General features: G+C 36.2%; 1 protein-coding gene across 2 annotated transcripts in view; it reads left to right on the top strand.

Moving 5' to 3' along the window:
* LOC116173749 (protein Wnt-7b) overlaps positions 1–25,197 on the top strand; it is a 145,961-nt gene that overhangs the window by 52,074 nt on the left and 68,690 nt on the right. For both annotated transcript variants that reach the window (XM_031491427.1, XM_031491434.1), the window contains exon 2: positions 4,731–4,957. In XM_031491427.1, coding sequence (XP_031347287.1) covers positions 4,731–4,957 — 227 coding nt within the window. The remainder of the gene's footprint in view (positions 1–4,730; positions 4,958–25,197) is intronic.

The raw sequence follows: 25,197 nt of genomic DNA on the forward strand, positions 1-25,197 counted from the left end.
GTTCCTGAGATCGTTTCATGTTTTGCTCTGACCGAATTTGAGAAAGAGAACACGTCTGCTATAAAGTTTCAAAGGAAATTTAACGCCATTATGGAAGAGTATCATAGCCCTAAGGCTATCTATACGGACGGGTCGCGGACGCAATCGGGTGTGGGATGTGCCATCTATGTAGATGGCGAAACACATGAGTGGACTCTATCTTCCTCATGCACCATCTTCAGTGCCGAACTGTATGCCATATGGCAAGCTCTGCTTTTCTGCCTTATGAGCAATACAGAGGAGAGCTTTGCTATTGTAAGTGATAGCCAGGGCGCATTAAATAGTATTAATTCTCGATTTCCTCGGGACCCACTAGTGCAAAGGATTCAGGCTGTTTACAGCAATGTTGTCGAGGTTGGGAAAAGCATATTTTGGATTTGGGTACCTGGCCATGTTGGTATACGTGGCAATGTGATGGCAGACGAAGCTGCTAAAAGAGCCACGGGAGTGAGACATGTGGACGTTCAGGTAGTGAGGCATCTGGACCTAAAAGCAGCTTTAAGAGCAGCATTAGTACACCCTAAACCATGGAGACCACCACTATACTTCTCAGTAGGATTGAGCGAGTGAAAATCCACCGCTTAAGAATCGGTCATACGCAAATAACGCACGCCCATCTGTTACGCGGGGAGCCTCCTACGGTTTGTGTACGCTGCGGTAATCAAATGACTGTTGAACATATCCTAAGGGAGTGTCCGGTACTGGAGCCCATCAGGCAATCTTTTCATTTAATAGATGAAGTAGGAGAAATACTCAAACAGCCACAACATCTTAAAAATGTAATAAAATACCTAAGGTCTGCAAATATATTCGACATGTTATGATTTATACAGTATTTACAATAGGCTAATGACCAAGTAGTCGACGCCTTAAATAAACAAAAAAAAAAAAAAATATTCAGACCCTGCACGGATCTACCCTTAAACCCAAAATCTATCGCATTTGCAACTAAATTTCCAGAAAAAAATTAAAAATGTAGCTCTAAACCCGATTGTATCGTGAAATCTTGCCTTGGAACGTTGCTAATGTTTTTCCCTGATATTGGTAGCACCCTCTTTGCCGTTTACTCAATTTGTGCTCTGTGTTCCTCTCCTTTCCAATGGGCGGATTGTTTTTAGCGCATTTCCACAAAAATAAAAAAAAATGCGCTATTGTGGCCACTTCGTCCGTCCGTCCGTCCGTCCGTCCGTCCGCTAACTTTGCGACGCTACTAGTTTTTTATCTTAAGAGCTATTGTTCTACTTTTTTCGCTATTTGGTTCGTTATGGTGTCGAGTCTTTTACCAAGGAAGGAATTTTTTCTGTACCGCTTACAAAAAAAGTTATTGTAAAAAAAACAAAAAACCGTTTTTTTACATGTTCTATAATTTTACACTTTTGCCGTTTATTAACGATCCTAGAGATCGTTTATAATTTTGCATTACTATCAGTCGTCTGCATGCTGGTCTGTCCGTCTGTTCCTTTGTCTGTCTGTCCATCTATCTGTCCGTGTGAACGATAACTTTGTTTAGAAATGTTCGATCGCTTTTACATTTCCGTTAGTTATGAACTGAATTGCATGAAATTCAATATGGGCATAGATTTAGCCATATAATACGCAATGCCAAAAGTTGAATCGAATCCATTCAAAATTCACAGTGCCCTTTTCGCATCTCGACCATTTATAAGCCGAATTGCAAACTTTTTTACTTATAAAAGTATTTTAATGAAATTTGATACATAGGCACTTGGAATAAAGGAAAATCAAACGCCAATTTCAAAATTTGGTTTTGCGCATGCGCAGTGCCAACTTTTTTATCTATGGCACTATTTAAGTGAAATTTGATACTTAGGCGCTTGGAACAAAGGAAAATCTAACATTAGTTTTAAAATTTAGGTTTGCGCATGCGCAATTCCAACTTTCTTATTTAGAAAAGTATTGAAATGAAATTCTTCTCATAAACTGAAATTGAAGTAACACGTCAAAAATGGATTGCCCATGTGCAAAGCTATCTTTCCTATTTGTGGCCGGATTTTTACGATTTTAACAGAAGTTGCATCTTATAAATGGGAAATGAATGCAAGTGGAAATGAGCTTTATGTAAATCGTTTACGATTACTTTTTAACTTGTTATATATTACGTTTATCTGCAATACGCCCGTCTCTTAGCACGTTTTCAATATTCTCTTGTATATGTTTATGGTTTAGGATCTTTTAGCTGCTATTTGTCTATATTTTATTCCTTTATTTATTTAACGGGAGAGATATTATTATAATATGTCTCAACATTACATGAAATTAACATAGTTCGAGTATAATAAAAGTGCAATAACCGGCCAGCGTGGTCGTGGAAATTCTCCGTACCGCTTCCAGACCAACAACACGCAGGCAGCTCCGAAGCTTCTAGGGTACCATCAACTGACTTCTCGATTACGTGGCTCGCTATGCCGAAATCCAGGCGCCGTCCAATGCCATTATGTAGAAGGGGGTCCAATACACGTGGGCGGCCGTCGCGAATGAAGCGTTTGAGAGTCTGCAAACCGCTCTCCTCAAGCCCCTACTTTCGACTAGCTTTTGTTCTTCAAACAAATGCAAGCGGCAGCGGTATAGTAGTGGCCCTGTGGCAGGAAGACAAAGATCAGCGACGGCGAATAGTCAACTCGGTCATTTTATATTCCGCATTCTATTTGAAATAAATAAAAGAATGACAGATGCCACTAGAATGCCGTCAATTCCATAGAAACAGCATTTCCATATGTTCTGAACGTCATATTATATCATGTCCCGCGTCAATTTGAAATAAGAATGACAGATGTCACCAGAATGCACAATCATCTGTTTCACTTTATCTACCCTTGCGGTTAAAGTGATCACTTTATCTACTCTCACGGTTAAAGAGCGAGCAAATAAAGAAACCGCGACTAATTCCAATTAACCATACGCTGCTAGAACGGCTAGAACTTTCTTCCTTGATTTGACGGTTGATATGATATTTTTTCAATAGCCTGATGTGATCGACTTCCGTGCGCCGTCAGCTTTTTATGATGCATGACACTTCCGCAGAAAAGGAGGTATGGCCGATCACGAAATGGGACGTGGTTTGGGCTCATATCTTCGTCAATGGCCAAATCTACAACCGTTACATCTGTCACCTACTGACAGGTTCGATGTAAATCGCGAAGAGATTCGTTCATGAATGCTCACCCTATGAATATTCGTCATTAAAGAAACTCGTTCGTAAGAAATAGTTGTCTTCGCCAGAATATTACTTCCAAAGTATTTGTAAACGTTAAAGTTTCTTGTAAATGCGCTCCGCTTTCACTATATAAACGAAACGTTATTTCCTTCTAAGTTTTGTTCATGTTTTTCTAATTGCCTGCATTCTAGGGTTACGTATTTCAAACACAAGTTAAAATCCCTTATTTCACTCACGGTGGAGTAATTTAATACGAAAGTTTTTTATTCATTCATTCGCGATAACCGAAAAAATGTCTAAACGCCTTGGTCTAAACTTCTCAATTTGGTCCGTTTTATTGCGCAATAATTCCTTGTCTTAGCCCCAGTTGCACCAACAAAATTAAGCCTTGCTTAAAATTAAGTCGAACTTAAAATCTATGGCAACGATTATTAAGACAATCGTTGCTATGGTATTTAAGTTATGCTTAACTTTAAGGGAAACTTCATTTTGACGGTGCAATTGGCCCTTAGCGTCGTAAAATTATGCCTTTACTTTGTAAAATCCCCCTATATTCACTTGTACGTTCTTTCGCTAAATCTCCGGAGCGTTCAGGATTACTGTTACGACAATGGAAAATTCTCTAATCCTTCGAAATTAAACACAATTTTACGCTGAACGGAAACGGTTCGAGCTACTTCAACCCCAAATAAATAACACCCAAAGCTTTCTCACAATAAAGAAACGTATCTCACCCTTGTTAGTCTGAGTGCACATCTTTTTTTTCGAATTCATTCAAAAATTACCGAAAACCGTTACTTTGGCCGTGATTACGACGCCAATTAATTCAAACTTTAACTGGTACGTTTCCCGATTGTATCGGAGACCCGCAAAATAAATTCATTTTATTTTTCCCTAACCGTAACCAAATTACCCCTAATTAAAACGACTGAATATGAGCCATATTCTGATTGTGTCCCACCGGCATCTGAATCCCATTAAAAACAATGCTCTCTGGTACTGAAATACGCAGCCAGGACAAACTTCAAGACAAAATACACGGTTATATGTGATGCCCAAACTATAACTTAAACCCTTTGAAATCTCAAAATTTCAACTTAGCTATTTCGAAAATCGAAAAAATTGAATCAATTTACAAAAAGTAAAGCTGAGTGCTCGCAAACTACTTAAGTACCCATCAATTAGGCGTTCCACCATAAATAATACGGAAGTGTGTTCAATAGTTTAAAAGTTAAATTCCAATTTCATTTACAAATTTAGTTTCTGATTATATCATGCAATAAAAATCTCATCCGTGTATACGTTTTATCTATCTAGTAATTGTCGAACGACCAAAATTAAGTTTCCATAATAGGAAAGACCGAAACTGGAGTAAACCATAAAATCAAATTATATCCGTGTAGGACTTTTTCCTCCACACATAAATTACGTCGTTATCTGGTGAAGTTCCAAAAATAGCTTTTAAGAACAATTTGTTAACTGTGGGAAAGTTTATATAATAAATAATTTGTTTCAGGCTAGTGTGCGGTGTAATAGCTTTAGGTGCAGAAGTAATCTGTGGTCGAGTGCCGGGATTAACAATCAAGCAGAAGGAAATGTGTAAAGCGGCTCCTGACGCGATGGTTGCCGTTGGCGATGGTGTGCGTTTGGCGGCAACCGAATGTCTATATCAATTTCGACATCAACGCTGGAATTGCACCGGAATTAGTAACCCAACATCATTTGGACACGTTATAACAGTTGGTAAGTCTTACTGTTTTAGTGCTTTTAAATTGTTTAGCCCATTATTAAATTAAGAAAAATACGAAATCAATACCCAAAATCGTAACCATTTATGTTTATTGGTTAAAATTAGCATTTTTATTACGGTATTATCGCAGGCGATGATCAATAAACGTCCAAAACTCCATGAAATATAGCAGTTTAATCCGAGATTATACTTACTGAACGCTTTCCTTAAAAGAATAATGACTAATGACAATTCAGGAAAAAATTCTAAGCTTTGTCCGCTTTTACAAGCGTGATTACATGAAATTTAAACGTTCAGATATTTATATCTCAAAATGCGTGGGAGTGCAACAACATGATTACTGATGGTAGATAGCGGTGGTTTGCTACCGTCCTCGACGGTCCCACGTCGTTATAGATGCCGTACATGGTAATTTCAACTAGAACTTAGAATTTCGACAATCTCTCGTAGGCGAAAAAAGAGAGCCAAAATTTTCGAATATTAATAAAGACATTTAGGTTCGTTCGTGTACAGAATAATTATTTTGTGGGAGTTCCGACATTATTATATGCCTGAATGCAAATATAAGATGTCGGTCATAAATCCAGGAAGCTGTGGGAATGTGTTGGTAACTTTATATATGGATCCTATCCGCATTACATCAATCCAACGCCTTCGCATCCATTTCTTCCCCATGTCTTTTTATTGCATGTACGTAAATAAACGTTGCTTTTTAGCGTCATGCAATCAGACGTGTAAACGCTTTCTTTTTTCTAAAGTTGCCTATAATTTTTGAGCACGAGTATGATGATTATTGGATTAATATCATATCAACAATTAAGTGGAAGTTTACAACAGATATAAACGATTTTGTACTAAAGAGTCTTTCTCCGGAAGTGAAAGTATGGTATGAAGATCTTGTCCACAACTATACGTATTAGTTACCAATGATATGCTTACTCGGTAATCCGATATTTACCGGTACCTATGTGATTTCGAACACATTTATAAGTCTTATAACCATAACAGCTCTTCTTTTCGCGTTACCGTTTAATGGTACTCGTAGTTTAGAATCATTTTAGGCTGTAGAAAATCGTAATTAAATGTGATGTGCCACCTTATCTAAAGAATCAAACCCATAGCCACACATTAATATATCTTGACAATAATCAGATTTAGGTATGAACGCCACTCAGTGCAATTCAACATGAACCCAATTTAATTAATTCGCCCTTTCCCTGTAACGGTAGCTCTAAATTTGCATTAAATTTTTTTTTCGAAATTTAGTTGTGGACTTCTAGGAGTAGGACAGTATCCGCATTGCATAATAATATATCATAGAAATGTGTAGTGCGATTTTTGCGTCGTTTAATTTCTATGGAGTATTGTTTCTTAACGGGTTTTGGAAGCTTAGTCAGCCGAGAAATCTGGCATTTATATCATAATATTTCGTCTTCTTACCTTATTCGATTACACTCGCTAACTCAGCATTAATTCACTCTCTTGACAGCAAGATTTCGATAGTTGGCACCACTCTTTCTTCTGCGCTTTCATACATATAAACATTGCAATTGGCATAATTTAAAAAAACGTGGCGGAGTTAATTACACGTGTGTAATGGGGGGTATTTTTATATACAACAAGGGAAATCGCTAATTAAATGGGAGCTAATTGTTGATCAGAACTCATTATTAAGATGCGATAAATCTACTGTAAACTCACCTTTCATTAGAAACGTCCCTCTGTAATCTACGCATAAGGGGTTGGCATGGCAGCATTCAGTCTGACTGGTCGTCTTCCGCGCTCAAGGATCATGTAAACAAATAACGCGACTGCTTAACCGCGATCCTCACCAATTAATTAGGTAACTCACCGGGGGGCGTTTGCCCCGAGCTGGCACTAAGCTCTCCTGGACTTCCGAACACTCCGGTTGGCAATTGGGGTTGAATGCGTCGTTGAGGATGACTTCCTGAAGGGTTAAGATGGAGCTCATACCTATTTGTGAAAGGTCAAGAGCCGACGATTTTAATGTCCAATGGGACAGCAATGGGAACAAATGCACGCACCCCATTCGCCACGATACATGGAGTAGAGGGCGAGATTTCCAAGAGACACCTTCTCTATCCAACTTGGATCACATGCACTCAGACTTCCATAGACAGCAAATGAGATTTGATCGGGCTGGTCGCGACATAAGTTGAAATTAATAGGGCATACGTGATGGTATAGACGATTCATGTCCGCTATTATTCAGAGTATGAGAACTGATGACTCCAAGGATTCTGGCACTAGAAGTTTCTGACAAATTGCTGTTCTTAAGATCATATTGGTAGAAAATCGTAGTAAATCATTAGTGAAGAGATCTAAACAAGTACCGCAAATATAATGCAAGAAAAATCAAGCCGTTAAAAAGTTTTTGGTTTCGTCCAGATGATTCATTTTGCCTTTGAGAGTACTTTCTTCTGACAAACCGTTTTCGAGACATTCGCTCTTAAAGTTATGACATCACCAATTTCTTCCAGACGTCCCAATCCAAATAGAGGAGGACTATGGTTCTTAGAAATTAATTCCTTTCGTTGATACCTTTCATTAGAGGACCATGAAGGACACAACCAGCCCCCCCTCCCCAACCCTCTTTTAATAAGGTGCCAGACAGAAGGGCGGTAGTTAGTAGAAAACAGTTCCTTTTGTTGAAACCACCCATTGATTTGTTCTGATTTGACCTTTTCAAAATACGCTCAACGCTCGTAAAGCACATTCGTAATCGAACCGAATACAATGGAGATTTCGATGTCGTCGTTACTATAAAATAAAGTAATCGCATTTTTCTTGTACTCACATGTTCAATTCATTATCGTGCCTTTAAAGGTAAAAAAAAGAATTAAGCTTTTGCGAGGTACAAATTGTTATTGTTTTATAAGGAATTAGGTAAGATAAGGAGGTGACTGTTAGGCGGGAAACGACTCTATAACAGGATCTTAAGTTAATAAAGGTCAAATTACTAAATAGAAAAATTAAAGTAGCTTTTGGTTCTTTTGAATTTTGTTTAACATACGACGTATTTTGACGTTTTGGAATTCATTGAGAATTGCGAATTGCATGTCCACTTTCCTAAAAAGAGTAATTACTAGAAAGGTAATAATAGTGAGCTAACCGACGAAAAATAAGCGTGTCCATTAATATCCAGAGTAGTAGAAAAAATGCATGTTAGTTTTCGCTACCCTTAGCAGAATTTCCGTGTAGTTACCGCGCACATTTAGTATGTCACAAAAGTGCCATCTCAGTAAGAATTAACGTGATACAAAGTTACGCCAAGGAATATATTCACAGAAGGTTAAGAGTTCGCAGGCGTAATTCAGTTAGATAAAGACACTATCTATATTTATAAATGAAGTGCTATTCATCAAATTCCATAAACATTATACCGCGCTCTACGCAGTGTCACAAAGATACTCTAATATCCCGTGTAAAAGTGAAATTGCGATAAAGAAAACTGTTAGTAAAGTCATTTTTGTGCCGCTAAAGGTAAAATTAATCAAGGTGAAAAGTTTATCAATTCCCGCACATTAAACCTCAAGTTCAAGAACAATCCCGAAAAAGGTGCGTTATATAATTGTATGATTTTTGTAAATTTGAATCGACAGCTTTACGATCCATTGGATAAAGAAAATTTTGACCTATTATTAGTATAGTTTAAACTGTAAATAAGAGATCATAAATTTCATAAATTATTGTTGTATCCATTTGTAATTTTATCAAAAGAAACCCCTGAATTTGTGACCAGTCTTTTCAGGCTTTTATTTTACGGAATCGAATCGAGTTCCATTTAAAGTTCAAAATAAGGGAATCACATTCCTAGGTATTTCACAATTATTTTGTCAACTGGATTGCCGTTAATGTGTCAATTGGTAACAGTCCTAATTCAAAATTAGTCAAACAGATGGCCACCTCTACCTAGAATTTAAATATTCAGATATATGCCCAGGTAGAATGTTAATATTTAGACCATTTGATAAAAAAAGCAATGCATCTTTAAATGGCCCCAATGTTTTCCGTGTTTATTTTTTATAAATATACAATAGTTATTTATATAACAAGAGCTCGAAGTTCAATTTCGCGCATTAAGACTGAAGGTATTTTGACGAGGCGAAGCCGAGTTAAAATATCTGTCAAATGCGCGAAGTAACTTCGCGCTAGCGTTATATACAATATTTTTTCTACAACTGAACCGATTGTTAATTAAATTTGCTGTTTAAGTTCAACTTTGTCACGTGCGCGAAATACTTTTTTTCACTGTTGACGATTTCGCGCACGTTGTCAAGAGCCACCTTACTTATTAATTAACCGTTTAAAAATCTATTACTTCGCGTTTCGAAATTCGTCAGAAAATGACAGGTTTTTTTGACAGTTGTAGAAAAATGTTACTATGTCATTGTGCTAGACTACAAGCTTCAAACAACCCTTTTTGTAGTGGCAATTTCAGCTAGAGGACATTCCTTAAGCAAACCGAAATAAAATAGGTAAAGTAAAAAGAGAACCGATTGAGCTAGTCGCCGGCATAATTAACGATATTTCTATATTGTTTATGATAGTTTTCTGGTTGGAATTTTCACCTTAAGAAAAAGAAAGGTAATTTGTCAATCAATAAATTGCAGCAGGGTTTTATTATAAAGCTCCCGCGGCAATCTGTAGCATGGACATTCGTACTGCAGCGAATAATATTCCAGAAATCCCGATCAACATCGAGGGTTTATGAGCTAACTGTTGAAGCTCAAAAAAGCTCATAATAGATAATAAGAAGAGCATTTTATAACAAAGAAGCTTAAAAGTGTAGTACTTTCGTGAGTGGGGAAAAATCAAGTAGTTCCCACCTCAATAAACAGTTCACTGGAATCAAATGCATATGGATGATAAAAATTGTATTTCCTGCAATTTGAGGCTTAGCTAGAGCAAATTTAAATTATGGCTTGGACAAAAGCTCTAATTACCTTTAAGAGGATGTTTCAAAAGAAGCAGCCAGCTCAATGTATTTCGTGGCATTGGCCACTTATCTCCAGAAAAAATCTAGTAAAAACTGGAAGAATTCATTTTCCAGACTGTATAATAGCGCGATCATTAGAGAAGACCTGGAAATCTCGATCATTGTTTTTTTACGACTAAATTCTCTATCATCGTCTCGTAGAACGTAGAAAATAAAATAAAAATTGCCATCCGAAAAATTATGCGGGACAGCTTCGCGTTTTATTTTACAGCAGCATATTTTAAATTTTTTTTAATGGTAAATATTAATGTGATCGTCTACAAATTGGCTCCCTAAAAGTAGGAGTACGTAAATAATATCTGTCCAAGTAAAATGCGGACGTATTTTCGTTTTTAGAAAAACTGGCGCTTTTATATGAATATTTAATTAGCTATAACTTAAACATTGTAGATCGGGTGGCTGATTTATTTTGCTAATAAAAATGACCCCTCCAGATTTTGAATGTTTCAGTAACCTATAATAAAAAATGGCACTTATAATCTAATTTACAGCTTTATACCTGAGTTAATAAAGATTTATAAAGGTTGCTTCTATTTGCATTAAATTAATACACTTGTACTTCAGAAAAAAATGACATGCAAAACATAACTTATTGTTACAAATGCGCCTTATTTATTTTTTCACTAATCAACGGGTAACAACAACCTTTCATAAAGCATACAGTCAAGGACTACAAAATTTGACATGATTATAATTCTCTTCATATTATATTATTTAAAAAAAAAGAATAATGTTCAATAACACGTTTTGACATGGTAGAGTCTTTTAGGATTAATAGCGGTGGGTGTTGATGCTTGGTATTTTAAATTGTTCCTTCTATAAATAAGAAACCTGATTTTTTACACATTAATTATACTGCTCCAAATAATAGGTTCTTGCCTCACCTAACATTAAAATGTCTAATAGTTACTCGTTCATCGGCTAATTATACGTTAAGGTGTCTGAGAATTTCTTTTAGTATTATTATGGGAAGTGATTTATAACTCAAATATTGTGTTCTGTCTGAAATATTTTCACGGGTTAAATGACAATATTGTCGTAATAACTGTTGAATGCGATTAGTATCCACGAATTGTGCTGCAATAAGGTAGTATCTAATATGAGTTATTAATCATTCAACTGTCACCGGTGTATAATTTACAGCACGAATTTTGGCTACAAATCATTACCATTTTACTTTGTCGTAAATACCTCGCTACTTTCTGTAGCAGTTATGTTTTTAGTTCCCAACAGCGTAATGAAATTATGAAACATAGGTCGATTGATTGAAATTGTTTTTAATTTGAGTTCTCCTAAACCATCCCATTTCGTATAGTCAAAAATTTTTTATTTTTGTTACCTTCCTAATCCAGGGTGAGTTTTTAAACGATTAGCACCGTGTGAAGGCCGCTTAGATCACAGCAGTTTTTGTGTTACTTGTTACATGTTTGTATTACACTTCTTTGAAGGGTAGTTATTATTGCATTAAAAATGTATGATTTCTTACATAAAGAGAAATCATAAGTATAAGAGCCAATGATCTAAATATAAATTTGAGTGTCCTTTTTTACACTAAACTCGATAAAACAATTACAAGGTAATCAATTACAAAAATAAATAGGCACATCCGGTCATTAGAAACTTTATATCTGAAACGTATTCTAGGAAGATAAAGAGCTACTTCCATTAAACTGATAACATTATTATAGTACATAATTAAATAATCTAGTTATTCTATTCAATTCAATCGCTAATTATAGGTGTGCCTTGTCATTAGAAATTATAGATCGTATGATCTAAAAAAGGAATCGGGGGAAAGTGGTGTAACTTCCCACTACGGTTATTGTTCATCTGAATATCGTTGTGCCATGAATAAAGACGGTAATCCTAATCATGCACGCAGTTGGAACCACCCTCTAGATTCCCAATGAATGAGCGAAATGTTTATAAGCGGATAGACGTTGAATCTTTCACTATACAATGCATTAAATAAAGTTGCGTAGATCCAGTGACTATTTTAGAGTACCTACTCATACTACAGTCTTTCAATGCTGACCTTTTTTGTTTAAATATTTATAAGATACTGGTAAGGTTTAGTTACTAATAAGTATTAATAAACGGCTACTATGTTGCAGTTTAAATGAATTGTTTTCCTGCATTTGACAAACTGAAATCTAATGGAATTGGGCTAGGGCCATCAATAAGTTAACAGGGTAATTTGACATGACCACTTTTAATTGATTACATTAAAATCCGCTTATTTTGATGCAAATACAACAAGCACATACCACTTTACAATATATCTAGTAATAAAATATTTGGAGTACGAAAGCTACCAAAAAAACTTTGTATTACACGTATTAGGAAGCGGAGTTGAAGACGACCCTATAGATCTTTCTGCAAGTACCTAAAAGACATTCACCATGCGGAACATGGACGAGAAGTTGGAGTTGGAGATCGCTTCCTTAAATTAAAATTGATCATATTCTGAACTGATGTATTGTAAAAAGTGAAATGCATCTGTCGGTAAGGCCAGAATTGGACCTCATGTTTTGGTTCTGTAAGCCACTGGCCATTTCACTGACGCGACAAATTGAGCCTTCCACTTGGGTTCTGTAAAGCGTAGGCTATTTTAACAGTTTCCGTAGCCAATCGACTCTGAGTACTGCCCCTTACTCGTTTCTTCCTAGTAGACCGAAAGTTAAGGGCTCAGTCAACGAAAAACCTGGCTCAAAAGATGGAGGGTCGGTGATGTCGTTGCGGGTGGTTCGGGCCGTCCGGTTTAGCTGTAGAGGTGGTGAAGGACGTGTAGAATATGTTTAGTAGGCATCCTCTTAAGAAAGTCGGAAGCATTGTCTACGGTCGTTTAACCAAATAAAAAGTAAATGTTTGAGCAAGAAACCTAACAAGGTCTCTCTATTGTCCATCATGCTTAATAAGTTCTTACTACATATGCTTTCCTTGAATCACGATTTTGGTCATGTCTTAAGCATAAACTCATAAAGTTTTCCCTTTAATTCGCCCGTACGCTTCAGGTACCTCTATCTTCCAAGATTCAATTTGAAATCGTCACATTTTAATTTGTACACACCTGAACAACTAATTTGTGTACCGACATGGATTTTATGCTGTCTTTCGATGGCCACAAGATATTGATGTTGTGACGATGTAGGTTTCTTTTTAAAAATTAGAGCTCTAAGCCAAACATAAATAATGTAAATTGATGCGTATACTTCCCGAGTAGGTATAAAAATCCAACACGCCATAAATAATAATTATCAAGTAGTATAAAATGTTGCCAATCGTGACTTTAATATAGTCAGATTATAATGAATGGCGCAAAAATCGTGAAGGCTATTATGAAAAGTGACTTGTAACACTATATACTCATTGTTAGTAATATAAAATTATATACTTAGAAAAGTTAAATCTGAAATAAAAAATGGTCGTTTATTATGTAATAAGTACTACCCATAGATTGTCAGTCACCTCAATAAATAAAAATAAATGTTAGGTCTTGAAATAGAATACTTAAGAGAATGAATTATGTAAGCAGAAGGAAAACAACGTGTAACTTGAGAGCTAACGATCGCTAAATTAAATATTTGACTACGATACTTCCGTTCTTTTTTCATTTTCAAATTTATTATACAAAAAAGTCGATTGCATTTTTTCGCGGTGTGGATCTGCAAGTTTTTTTGGTTCTGGTGACGGATTATTCAAGTGCTTCGATGTGTGCACAAATTAACTACGTTAGTTTCTTCCGTTATGCAAATATGATGAAACGTATGAATCCATTTAGTTATTTTCAAATGCGTTAGTTTTCTGGAGTTGAATGTGTCGACCTTTTGCTCCGATTTACAGAGTCCATTATAGGGCAAGTGACAGAACAGATTAGAAGGAAAACGAAAATCAATGTTAGGGAATGTGAAAGTGAAAGTGACTTTTCCATTTTTCCAATCAAGTAATTTAAATTTCCGGATTAGAAAAGTCATTGTTTTTCTTATCGTTTAACTATCTCATTATTATCACAATCTGTTGTGATATAAATTTAGACTAAACGTCACAAACGCTTCGCTCAAAATTTTCAATGTGTTGTCGTTAATTTTAGGTGGTCACTGGTCAGTGTCACAAATTTCAAGTGTAATAATATTATTGTACATCGCCTAGTCTTCCAAGTATCTTAGAACACCTACGTAATTTTTAAATAATGAGAGTGACAAAACGTATGAAGCACACCTTTTTGTTACGTTTATTTTTGTATGGAAATGTCAAAGTGTCAAACTGTGGGGTAATAAAAGTCAGTGTGTGAGAATTTATCACTCAGTTATGTGTTTGCTTATTTCATTTTATTTTTTTAAGTTTTTAATGACCAAAAATCCAAATTTCAATCGCTTTTTCTGGGATACAACAAGAATTTCTTGGCGATTCTGCTCTCTCCAAGTCGGAATCTTGTCGAACTCACCTTTGGATAAGGTTAATTCTACACCCGTTTCGTTTCCAAATTAAAGCTTGTATATTTGTGAATAAGTACAGATAAATTCGTACATGTGTCTCTAAAATTCTAACAAAATTAAACAAAATTACTTAAAGTATGAGTCATAAAGAGTATCTGGATGTGCTCCAAACACAAATATCAAATTCAACAAATCTGTGTTATTCCATATTTCACAATTAGTGCCATATTTTTAGTTTCTTTCGAAAAATTCCCCTTATGAGGTGGTTTTGTTCGTCTGTCCGTCTGTTACTCGTAACTTCAGAACCAAAAGAAACAGTGATGCCAATCGATTTCTACGATTTCAAGGATCAGGGTGTTACGTTCTTTTTTTCTTACTAATTTGATATTCTTACGTCATCTGGGCCATTTCCTTTGTAAACTCGTTATTCCTGTAGTAGATTTATTACCTTAGTTTTTTAGTCGCCGCTAGAGGCCAACCGAGTGTTATAGGTTTCTTTTACAATAGTTTTTTATTTTCGCCGCTAGAGGTCGCAATCTTATTTTCTTTTCTGCTTACGCATTGCCTGTATTTTAACTTGACTCATTGTTTACCTGAACAGGGCTTGGGATTATTGTTTTAGCTATCACCACACATATGTCTTTGGAGTGGTTTCTCTCTCTATTTCTGATGTACCTGCTGTGGCTGTACTGCATTGCATAACGCTTTGCGGATTGGTGTTTGCAAGTATATAGTGTGAGGTATGCACGGATTCTAACTCAGAATTATTCTTAATACGTATTTTTTAGGGCTTTATCTTCCCTCAAAGTTTTCTCAAAGTTTCCCAAAGTTGTCACACAGTTTTCTCTTAAGTTCTCATCGTTTTCTCTGCTGGATTACTGTTCCGTTATTATCTACCTGGATATTACTTATTACCTACGCATTTTTACCTGGACCCGCCATTTTAGCGAGATTGACATTGGCGACGCCACGTGATTCTACATTCTACCTACTTTACCTGGTGACCTAGTTACATAAAAGTTGTTTACACCTTCATTATTTTTGGAGTCTAATTGCAAGTATTTACGAAACCTTATGGAGAATTGTACGGACAATCGGTGGTCATCAAAATTTTGCTTTTGTTTAATTAACGTAAATTGAATTATTGATTCTTATTCGATTTACCTAATGTCAGATGTTAGACATTGCTCCCGCAATATTATCTGCCGCACTATTTACTACTCCTCTTATTTGTTTGTGTTGATATCTGTCACAGATAAGGCAGAAAGCGCCCTTCTGAGGTCAAAAGACCGTTATCATCAGTGTTCAAAGGTAATTTTTTATTTTCCTCGATTTTCTTGAAATAACCTTTGATTATATATTCGTTTTCGATACAATCGAATTGTCATTACTACATTCGCTTGATATTCACTTAACAATTATAGCTCAGTTGTTTTCTGCGGAAGCCTGTTTTGAGTTAATAAGAACCAGCATCTACTACACCAACTGAGCCGACCGACCGCCTGGCGCCAAACCATTTAACATGCACTGAATACGTCAGGACTCTTAGTCACTCAAAAAAGTGACGTGTATCCTGATCAAATAAAACCCCTGCTACTCGTTTATTTTACCCAACTCAAGCATTGCTCATAAACAAAAAATTAAAACCAACCGCGAACCACAAAGTCGAAAAAAGCTACCTGTACAGACAAACGATCACCTTATATATAAGATCCATTTTTAAACTTGAAAAGAAAAATGGCCTACGTCATGTAAAGTACCTTACGACGCTGCAAAAAAATGTATCTATGGGCACCACTCATCCAAATACCCAAACAAGAGGTGTTGGACTGGAAAAAGAAGGTAGCAGCGTTTCCAATGTTACAATGGAACCAAACTGCCATGCGAAATCGTGTAAAACCCCTCTTCGGATATGATGCGATCTCGGATAGCTCCCGATGATTAAACCGTTCAGTGACCCATCCGCGCGAATAGCTTATAGTATCCACCCAATACGAAGACAAGACAATAATAAATAAAAATATTACGCACATAACAAGGCGATTCCAGGAAAACCTTTTATGGGCAAAAAACCTAGCATAACAAATCAACTGCAACAAAATGCAAAATAGATCTCGGTTAAGCAGATATGTTTATTTGCATGATCTTTAACCTCGATCGGTCGGGCTGAATGCTACCGTGCCACCCTGCAACCCCTTATAACCGTCTTTTTCGTTTCTTTTCCTTTGTTTGATATTTATTATTATTTTACTGAAGTTATTTCCGCCACTTTCACTTCTTTCCTTCGTTCCCTTCTTCCCTTATTACCGTTTGTATAGCTTACGTTTTAGTAATGGAACTCTGATCAAAGTATCTCCATGTAATTAGCAACTTCCTTTAGTAAAATACCAATTCTTACATAGGATAAAGTGTGTAGGATAGCAACATCGCATATTGTTTTACTAATGTCAACTTTCAAAGATAGTTTTGTGAATAAAATCATTCTGATAAAAAATATTACTTTCTAGCTATACTATACAATGTACTTACTTCATTATCGTGTAGGTATATAAGAGCTATGAGTAAAGTAAATCTTAAAAAGTAATTTAAATGGGTTGACACTTGATGACCAATTGAAAGTTATGCATAGTGCTTTGTCAATCGTCTATTAATTATAGAGGAAGGTTTAATTTGCAGAGGTCTCAGAATGAATCAGAATCAGAACATTAGGTTACACAAAAACAAATCGTCATAGAGAACGTGAATGTTCATGAAACAGGTATGTATAAATAGACTAAAAATAGGCGGTCTTATATGAGATCATTAATCTCTTGGTCTACTGACTCCCGAAATTACCACAGATACGTAGTGTAAATTCGAATCCACAGGTGTTTTAGTAGTCGGTCGCCCACGCGGCGCGTTGTTCAAGCATCGGTGTGTAAAACATGATGCACGTTAAAAACTTTAACCAGCTAAACTGACTTAATGTCTCATTTTAGATAATTTATTTGGACATTATTTAGGCTTTTGCTCGCTGAACAATCTAGATTTTCAATTTTCTCGATTCGAAATTGCTATAGCGCTTGTTATGGGCTTGCTTTAACATTTTTATCTGAAGTAATAAATAAATAATAAGACATCCCACAAAATAAATACATCCTGAACAGTAATTTATAAATTAACATGACGTAATCGTATGTAATTGGTCACGTTAGATTCGTCATTTGTGCACGAACACGAAGAATAAATTGCATTAAATCTTTTAGGTACGCAATGCATCTACAATGTATAATTACTAGACGTCTACTTATTCAAGTGCATCTTTGTAAACTTTCGTTTAGCGTTTAATGAATCTATAAAATTCTATATTTTATGATAATCCCCACCTTTAGTATGATTACCATGAGATTAAAAATTCAAAAGGTTGTAAACGTTCGTTTCGAATTTAAGGTCTCCTCCGGAATGCGCCTTGCTTTGACACACTTCAGCTAAATTGTATGAGCAGCCGGGGAGTAAATTAGAGAAGCTCGTAAAGTTAAGATTAGTCTTGCTTTATGTTCTTTTCCAGCTAACATAGTAATCAACCTTTCACTTCTATAAAACGATTCTCTCTGCTTAGACATAAAAGTTGATTTTCTCTTGTGTGAAAAAAAGGTGCAAAGTTCCCCTGTGGCAGAGACCAACCGCATATTACCTACATGTTCTTCTAGATAAAGTGCCTTGCCAGTTCGGACGACTAATTTGTATTCTTTGGGAGGAATAGCTTCTAGGGCATCTTGGCCTCTACCAACCCACCCTCGGAACATATTTGTGTATCGGTATGTAATTATAAAGTCTTATAGACTTCTAATTGTGAATATATTCCTCAGCAGCCCTGAATAATGAGATATTTTGTGTTAGCTAATATGTATGCGTGACCGGTTAAAGTGGAGACGCAGTGTTTTGATTATTATGCTAATAATTTAAATGACAATTACTGAAAAATCTGAATTTACTACAAAAATATCTTCCATTCACTGATAATTTCATTAATTAAAAACTAGAACCAAAATTTGGAAAAATACTCATTCCAATTAAGTTATTAGCAGAATATTTAGAAATTTATACACTCGAGTACCAACTTCAATATTGGCGTCCTTGTTACTTCCATTTGTAAGGAATTATGAATGTATGCCATTAAAAAAGAACTAAATACATTTAGGACAAAAACCCAATCCTCACAACTCAAAATCTTCTTGCTCGCAAGATAATCAAGTATATCTTAGAAAACAAGGTAACGAGTGATTCTAAATAATTCTTTAATACACACGAAACTGTTTAGTTTAATTCACCGATAATTGGCACAAAACGGAAATAATAAAGATTAAGTCAGTATCTTATAGCCTTGAATTCTTCAACGTTCATAATCTTTCGGGATCGACTTTCAGCTGTGTGTCATCGATACCTGCTGACCGGGTTCGATGTTCTGCACCACTCACCGCTTCTAAATAGAATTCACGTAGTGTTGTTGGGGATGCAGAAATTTGAATAAACTTTAGGATCTTCCCGTAGAATATTCTATGGGGAGATCCTGAACTGTATTCATTATTTCTGTTTACCCATTCTGAGAAGGAACCAAAGACATACCAATCCTGCAGAATTAGCCAAATATCCAGATTTTCGGTTTCGGTCTTATTCAAACACAAATCCCAAGCTTTAAAAAAACAAAAACACAAACGAACAAACCGTAGCAAAGTTTAAACAATACGCTGCATTGTTGAACGACCATTAATAAATGGAAAGTTTTCGATTTATCGTGAAGCCCAGTGCATTTAGTTAAAAAATTCGTGCAATTTATTCGCGATACACGCTTTGTTCAATTCCGTATCACTGTTAAGATTCTATTTATAGGTATTTATTGAAAATACGGATTAATTTATTTTCCCTGTATGGATATTATTACTTATATTTTGGTACACACACTTGCAATTTTCATAACTTAACCTTTAAATTGGCCTTAAAATGAAGGACAGCCGCTTACAACGATTCTATCCGGCTACAAAATACATGCGATCTTCACGCATGAAGCGCTTGAGCTCATCCTCTACGAGCAAGATCTCGAATCACCTGGCGCTCTGCACTTGCTCCGCACCTATATACACTTCTGGTTGGTTGCTTTTTTTTTAGCTAACGCTATCCAAAGCGATTTGAACCAACGTTGTTTTTTGGGCGTCTTCTTCTTAGTTGTACGTCATCACGTTGAACAAGCATGGAAAAATCTATTGAAGTGATTTCTGGTATGTAACGGGAGCCCGCTAGCGCATTTTATTTAATTTTTATACTTTTAATGTGGGCGAGAATTTAATTTGATTTCAGCAGTTGAAACAGTTTTAAGGTGGTTTCTCCCAAGGGAGTCGAATTTTCATGGAGTGGTTTTTTGGAGTTGGTATTGCAAAATATAGAGTAGGTTTTTTCGAAATTTTGTTCTAATTTTTGGGCGAGTGGTTTCCGAGTACGCCTCTGGGCCGTTAAATGCGTATGAAAGCTATAAGCGCCAGATTATCGCGACATAAACGAAATGAATTAGAACCACGGCCGAGCTGAATCAGATCCGCTCGTTAGCTCGTTGCGCAGCATTCTAGTTTTTGTTGAATCTTTGGGAAAGCATGCAATTTTTAGTTTCTGTTTATTTGATTGGCGGAATGAAATGAAGTTATATTATGTATTAAAAAAGATGCTACTTGAATGTTGAATGTTGGGCAAAAAATATCATTACATTCGTATATTAGAAATACATTATTTGGAATTATGAAAAATAATTAATACCATGGCTAGCTCAGTAATAAATAAATTATCAATTACTGTTACCTTGCGGAAGATTTCGTCTTTATCTCCACTTATAATATGAAAGTTAAAACCTGATGCTCTGATTTGACTGCTCTCAAATAAGTATTCATATAAATTGAAGAGTTTAGATATTGTCAAAATGAATATCGTTTCAACTCATTTTCATTACATTTTTGTGATTTAAAATATTGATTTACTTCATGTAACCATTTCAAGCCTGTTTCGTGATCATGTTCAAATCCAATTAAATGGCCCATATTAATAAAAGTAAGCATATGCTTATACTTGTAAAATTCAAAGTAAATACTCGTAACTGCTCCCTCACACTGGGAGAATTTACAGCGCTGCTGAACATCCCAGTGTGAAGGGGCGAGTATTTAATTTGAATTTTGCAAATGAATTTTATTCATATGGGCCATTGTCTAAATTCCTTTTACTATTTGTAATTACTCCAACACCCGGTACAAAATTCTATTCAAAAAGAAATTTACACGGCTCGGAATGCTACATAAAATTTAACCCACATAAAAAAATGGTATCAATGAACTTAAAAATCACTTCACAATTAATGAGAAGAACTTTAACAATCTTTGGTGTGGGTTCACTTATCGTTCATAAAACAATACATAAAAATGGTTCACAGGATAAATTTCCGTAAATCAACCTGAATGTTAGAAATACTTAAGTGTAAATTCCTTATACAAAATCCCCAAAAACTGGCGATTCCTATTTTGATATAATATAAAAAGATGGTGGACGAATTTAAATCCAGAACAAACCTTTGCTCCCGGTTCCTCACATTTTATTAGTTCTAAATTCGTTTATTTACTGGAATTGTTACCAATGTTCCACAGTATTGAAATGGTCAAAATTACCCTATTAACTTATGGTTTTAACAGTCAAGAAAAGTACAAATTAATTGTCTTTAACCTTTTTACCCGTTGCCGTTTTATTTATAATGTTATTAACACCTTGTATAAACACATTAGGTGCAGAAATTTTATTAATAAACTGGTTTTGTAACGTACCTTACCACTATAAATATAACGCAATGAAACGTATTGCACCTTGGAACTCAACGCTTTCGTGGTAACAATTTATTTATTATCTCTGTAATAATAAAATAATAAAATTTTTACTGTCTAGAGTTGTTCAATTTTTCTGTGAGATCACCGATGCCAATTTCGTATAAAGTTCTTTCGTCTTGTAATTTTTCGAAATTCATTCTTAACGCTTTCTTCGAAACTTTTCTGTTTTCTTTTACTGTGAGTATTTTTATTCGCCACCCCATTTAAATTTATTTTCCTCGGGTTTAATTTAATTCTATGAAGATATGAAATATAAAAGACATCACTACAATTTAAATATGTTGAGCATACGGGTAGAAAAAGATAGAAATAAAAACATTTATATGAACATAATTTTTACTACCTACTTGCGAGTTCCAATCACTTAAAGGGGTAGAAGTACTAATAGAAATAATGCTTCTCGTATAAAAAATTAAAAGGTAGGACCTGTTAAACCAAAAACAGGTATAGTTGGGTGAACTAATGATTGCTTTATAATCTTATGATCAAATAATACTTCAACAGATATTTACAATTATTTAGTGGTCAGCATAAAATTTTAATGTAGTTGTGAATTTATTACGCAACAGCCGGTACTAATATTAACCCTCGGTAAAATAGCAGTAATTATATGTAATACATGTAACTAACGTAAATAATGCACTAATAATTTTTTCAGAATTTTCCCTTCAGTATCAATCGCAGCTGAGAAATAAGATCTTACTTAACGGTATGTTGGCTTACATGCTTCTGAATTGAGATTCATGCTTAATTTAATAAATGCGTTTGCAATTAGCTGTGTTGGCCATAACTAACACCATTCATTTATTCACATTAACGGAGGCTATAAATTAGAAACATGTAACACTTAAACGTTACGATCTTCGTGTCAAAGAACGAGTAACTGCCAAGAAATTTTGGTGATAAACTACCGCAGTGTCTCATCCGGAATTTTTAGCGCATTTTTGCAAAAAATTTTTTTTGTAAAAAGTAGCTTTTAATCTCACTTTGGCTGGCTGGCTGGCTGGCTGGCTGGCTGGCAGCAAATGTGGGCGCGCAGAAGAACTCTTGTAGAAAGGCAACGGGTGTACGTGTATCTACAGGGCCGTGAAATTTGTCAACCTTAGGGACATGGCTACATGATGTGGGGTTGGCGACATCTGGGCGTCATCCTCGAGCGTAGTATACTAACGTGAAGGTTTTTCAGTTTTTTTCTATCTTCTACTACAGTTTTGGTCCGATTCTTTTGAAATTGGTGTCGTCGGAAAGATGTTGTAAACGCGCACAACTCCTGCGTGGCGGAATTTTGTTTTTTGTCATAGGGGCGAAATTAACGACCTTTTGCGAGGCGGCGCGCGCGTCTTCGAGAAGTAGTCAGGCGCCTTTTACTTACCTTCCGTTGCGAACTCACGCGGTTTAACGTTTCGTGAATCTCGAATCGCTGTCTCTCTTTCTCGTGTCGCCAATAGAAGTGAATTGCGGGTGAACGGGACGTCGGAAGGGGGTACCGTCAAAGGAAATGTGGTAGCCCGCGACACGATCTCACTGATGGTGGAGTCAAATCTTCAAACGCGAATTGCGGGTGAACGGGACGTCGGAAGGGGGTACCGTCAACGGGAATGTGGTAGCCCCCGACACGATCTTCCTGATGGTGGAGTCAAATCTTCAAACGCGAATTGCGGGTGAACGGGACGTCGGAAGTGGGTACCGTAAAAAGGAATGTGGTAGCCCGCGACACGATCTCACTGATGGTGGAGTCAAATCTTCAATCGCGAATTGCGGGTGAACGGGACGTCGGAAGGGGGTAACGTCAAAGGAAATGTGGTAGCCCCCGACACGATCTTCCTGATGGTGGAGTCAAATCTTCAAACGCGAATTGCGGGTGAACGGGACGTCGAAAGTGGGTACCGTAAAAGGGAATGTGGTAGCCCGCGACACGATCTCACTGATGGTGGAGTCAAATCTTCAAACGCGAATTGCGGGTGAACCGAACGTCGGAAGTGGGTACCGTCAAAGGGAATGTGGTAGCCCCCGACACGATCTTCCTGATGGTGGAGTCAAATCTTTAAAAGCGAATTGCGGGTGCACGAGGAAAGTGGGAAGCGGTTAGTGAATGTAGTAGTCTTCGAGAAGATCTGTTATTGATGGTTGAATCGAAAGTGGCTAATAGAATACTGATCTGCCACACAAAAATGCGCTGAAGTCCCTTCGATCTCAAACGAGGACTTTGATAATTTTTTAAGTAGAACGCGTTTTTTTTTCATAAACAGTTTTATAGGTATTTGTAACGGCTATCGGTATAAATTTTGATAACGCCGAGTCATCATCGCTTCTCTCGTCTTCGTCACTTTTATGAAAGTTTAATAAAAAAATTTATCTCACTGCTACCTCAGGTCGAGAATGCACAAATATGCCAATCACACTACGCCTCGTGGTTATAACGTTACACGCGTTTCATTCAAAATTTAATCTACTATGGTCCAAATAGATTTTATTCACATTTTATAATAAAAGACATCAATTTCGAAATTTCAAGTTGATTTTACAGTTTAAACAATGAAATCCAATACACAAACATGTAATTAATGTAACCACTGAATCGTGTTTCAGAGAATCTAACGGTTACGTGAGGTTATTAAGCTCCTCTTCCCCCAGGAACGAGCATGAAATTGATAAAAATGGCTAGATGGCACCTTAAAGAGTTTTCAACAAAAAATTTGCGGGCGAAACCATAAATTTCCCACAATCTTAATACAAAATTCACATAGTTTTCTCGAAATGTGAGTTTATGTTACTCTATAGTTGAGTATTACTTTTAAGTGGGTTAGAGTGTGCGTAACACTCCAACTTTAAATTTTTTTTGCGCGATCGGTCATTTCTGACTATTTACCATGTGTGTTTCCATGACAGTAAGTGGAATTTACCAGTTGCTATGATTACGACGACGCCAAAATTACTTACCGATCTGAAAACAGAACAACAAAAATACTTACCGACGCCTTTTTAAAAACAATCAGTTCAATGTTAACAGTCTTACATTACATTTAATCTTTAATTTAATCTTCGACATACCATTCGGCCACCGGCAAATACCTGGCTCATAAAGTCATAAAGGAAGTGCAAAGCTAGCAAACTACATCAGACACATGCACAATTTTATAAAATTATTAATTTCAATTTTGACAAATAAACTGGTTACCTAGTGATGTACACCATACCACTTCGATCATTTCGATTTATTCTGCTCGTTAATTTCTTAGTGCATATTTATATTGGTTGGATAATTTTAATTTCGATCGCGCAAAAAATGTTATAAGCACGTCGAACGTTAAGGGTTACCGTTCTCAGACAATAATTGGAGTCGTCGCTCCGCTCCTCCTCCAAACAATTGTCTTCGAACGGTAAAAATCCCTTACCGTTCTCCATACTTAATATACTATAAGAGGTTAAGTATGTTATTTTTTGATGATAGTACGTCGTAGAATTATTTCCCAAATATATTTCTTTGCCGCCCCTAAAAATTTGCCGCTATGGACCAGGGCCCACAGGGCCCCATGCTAAATCCCGCCTTGTTCACGGTGAAGAATAGTACCAACCTATTACGCTCGCCATGTAGAGAATGCCGTTCACACACACTTAATGCCGGTTTACAAGACCGGCATCATGAGTTTTGTGACCGGCATTCTCTCCCCCACAAAGCTAGAACATTTTTAAACGATGCTTTATTGTTAGTAAATTAAGAAAGTGCCGTTCTGACAGGCATCTCGCGGTTGCCACATCATCCCTTAAATGTTATGAAGTTTGCAATGTATTTCTTATGGCAATAATTCCATGCCCGTGTCGATGGTGACTATGCGACACAATAAACGCATGAAAATTGATTTCAATCACAATCAGCAATCGAA

Source organism: Photinus pyralis, unplaced genomic scaffold (genome assembly GCF_008802855.1).
Source record: "Photinus pyralis isolate 1611_PpyrPB1 unplaced genomic scaffold, Ppyr1.3 Ppyr1.4_LG1, whole genome shotgun sequence".
In the NCBI taxonomy this organism is placed as follows: domain Eukaryota; kingdom Metazoa; phylum Arthropoda; class Insecta; order Coleoptera; family Lampyridae; genus Photinus; species Photinus pyralis.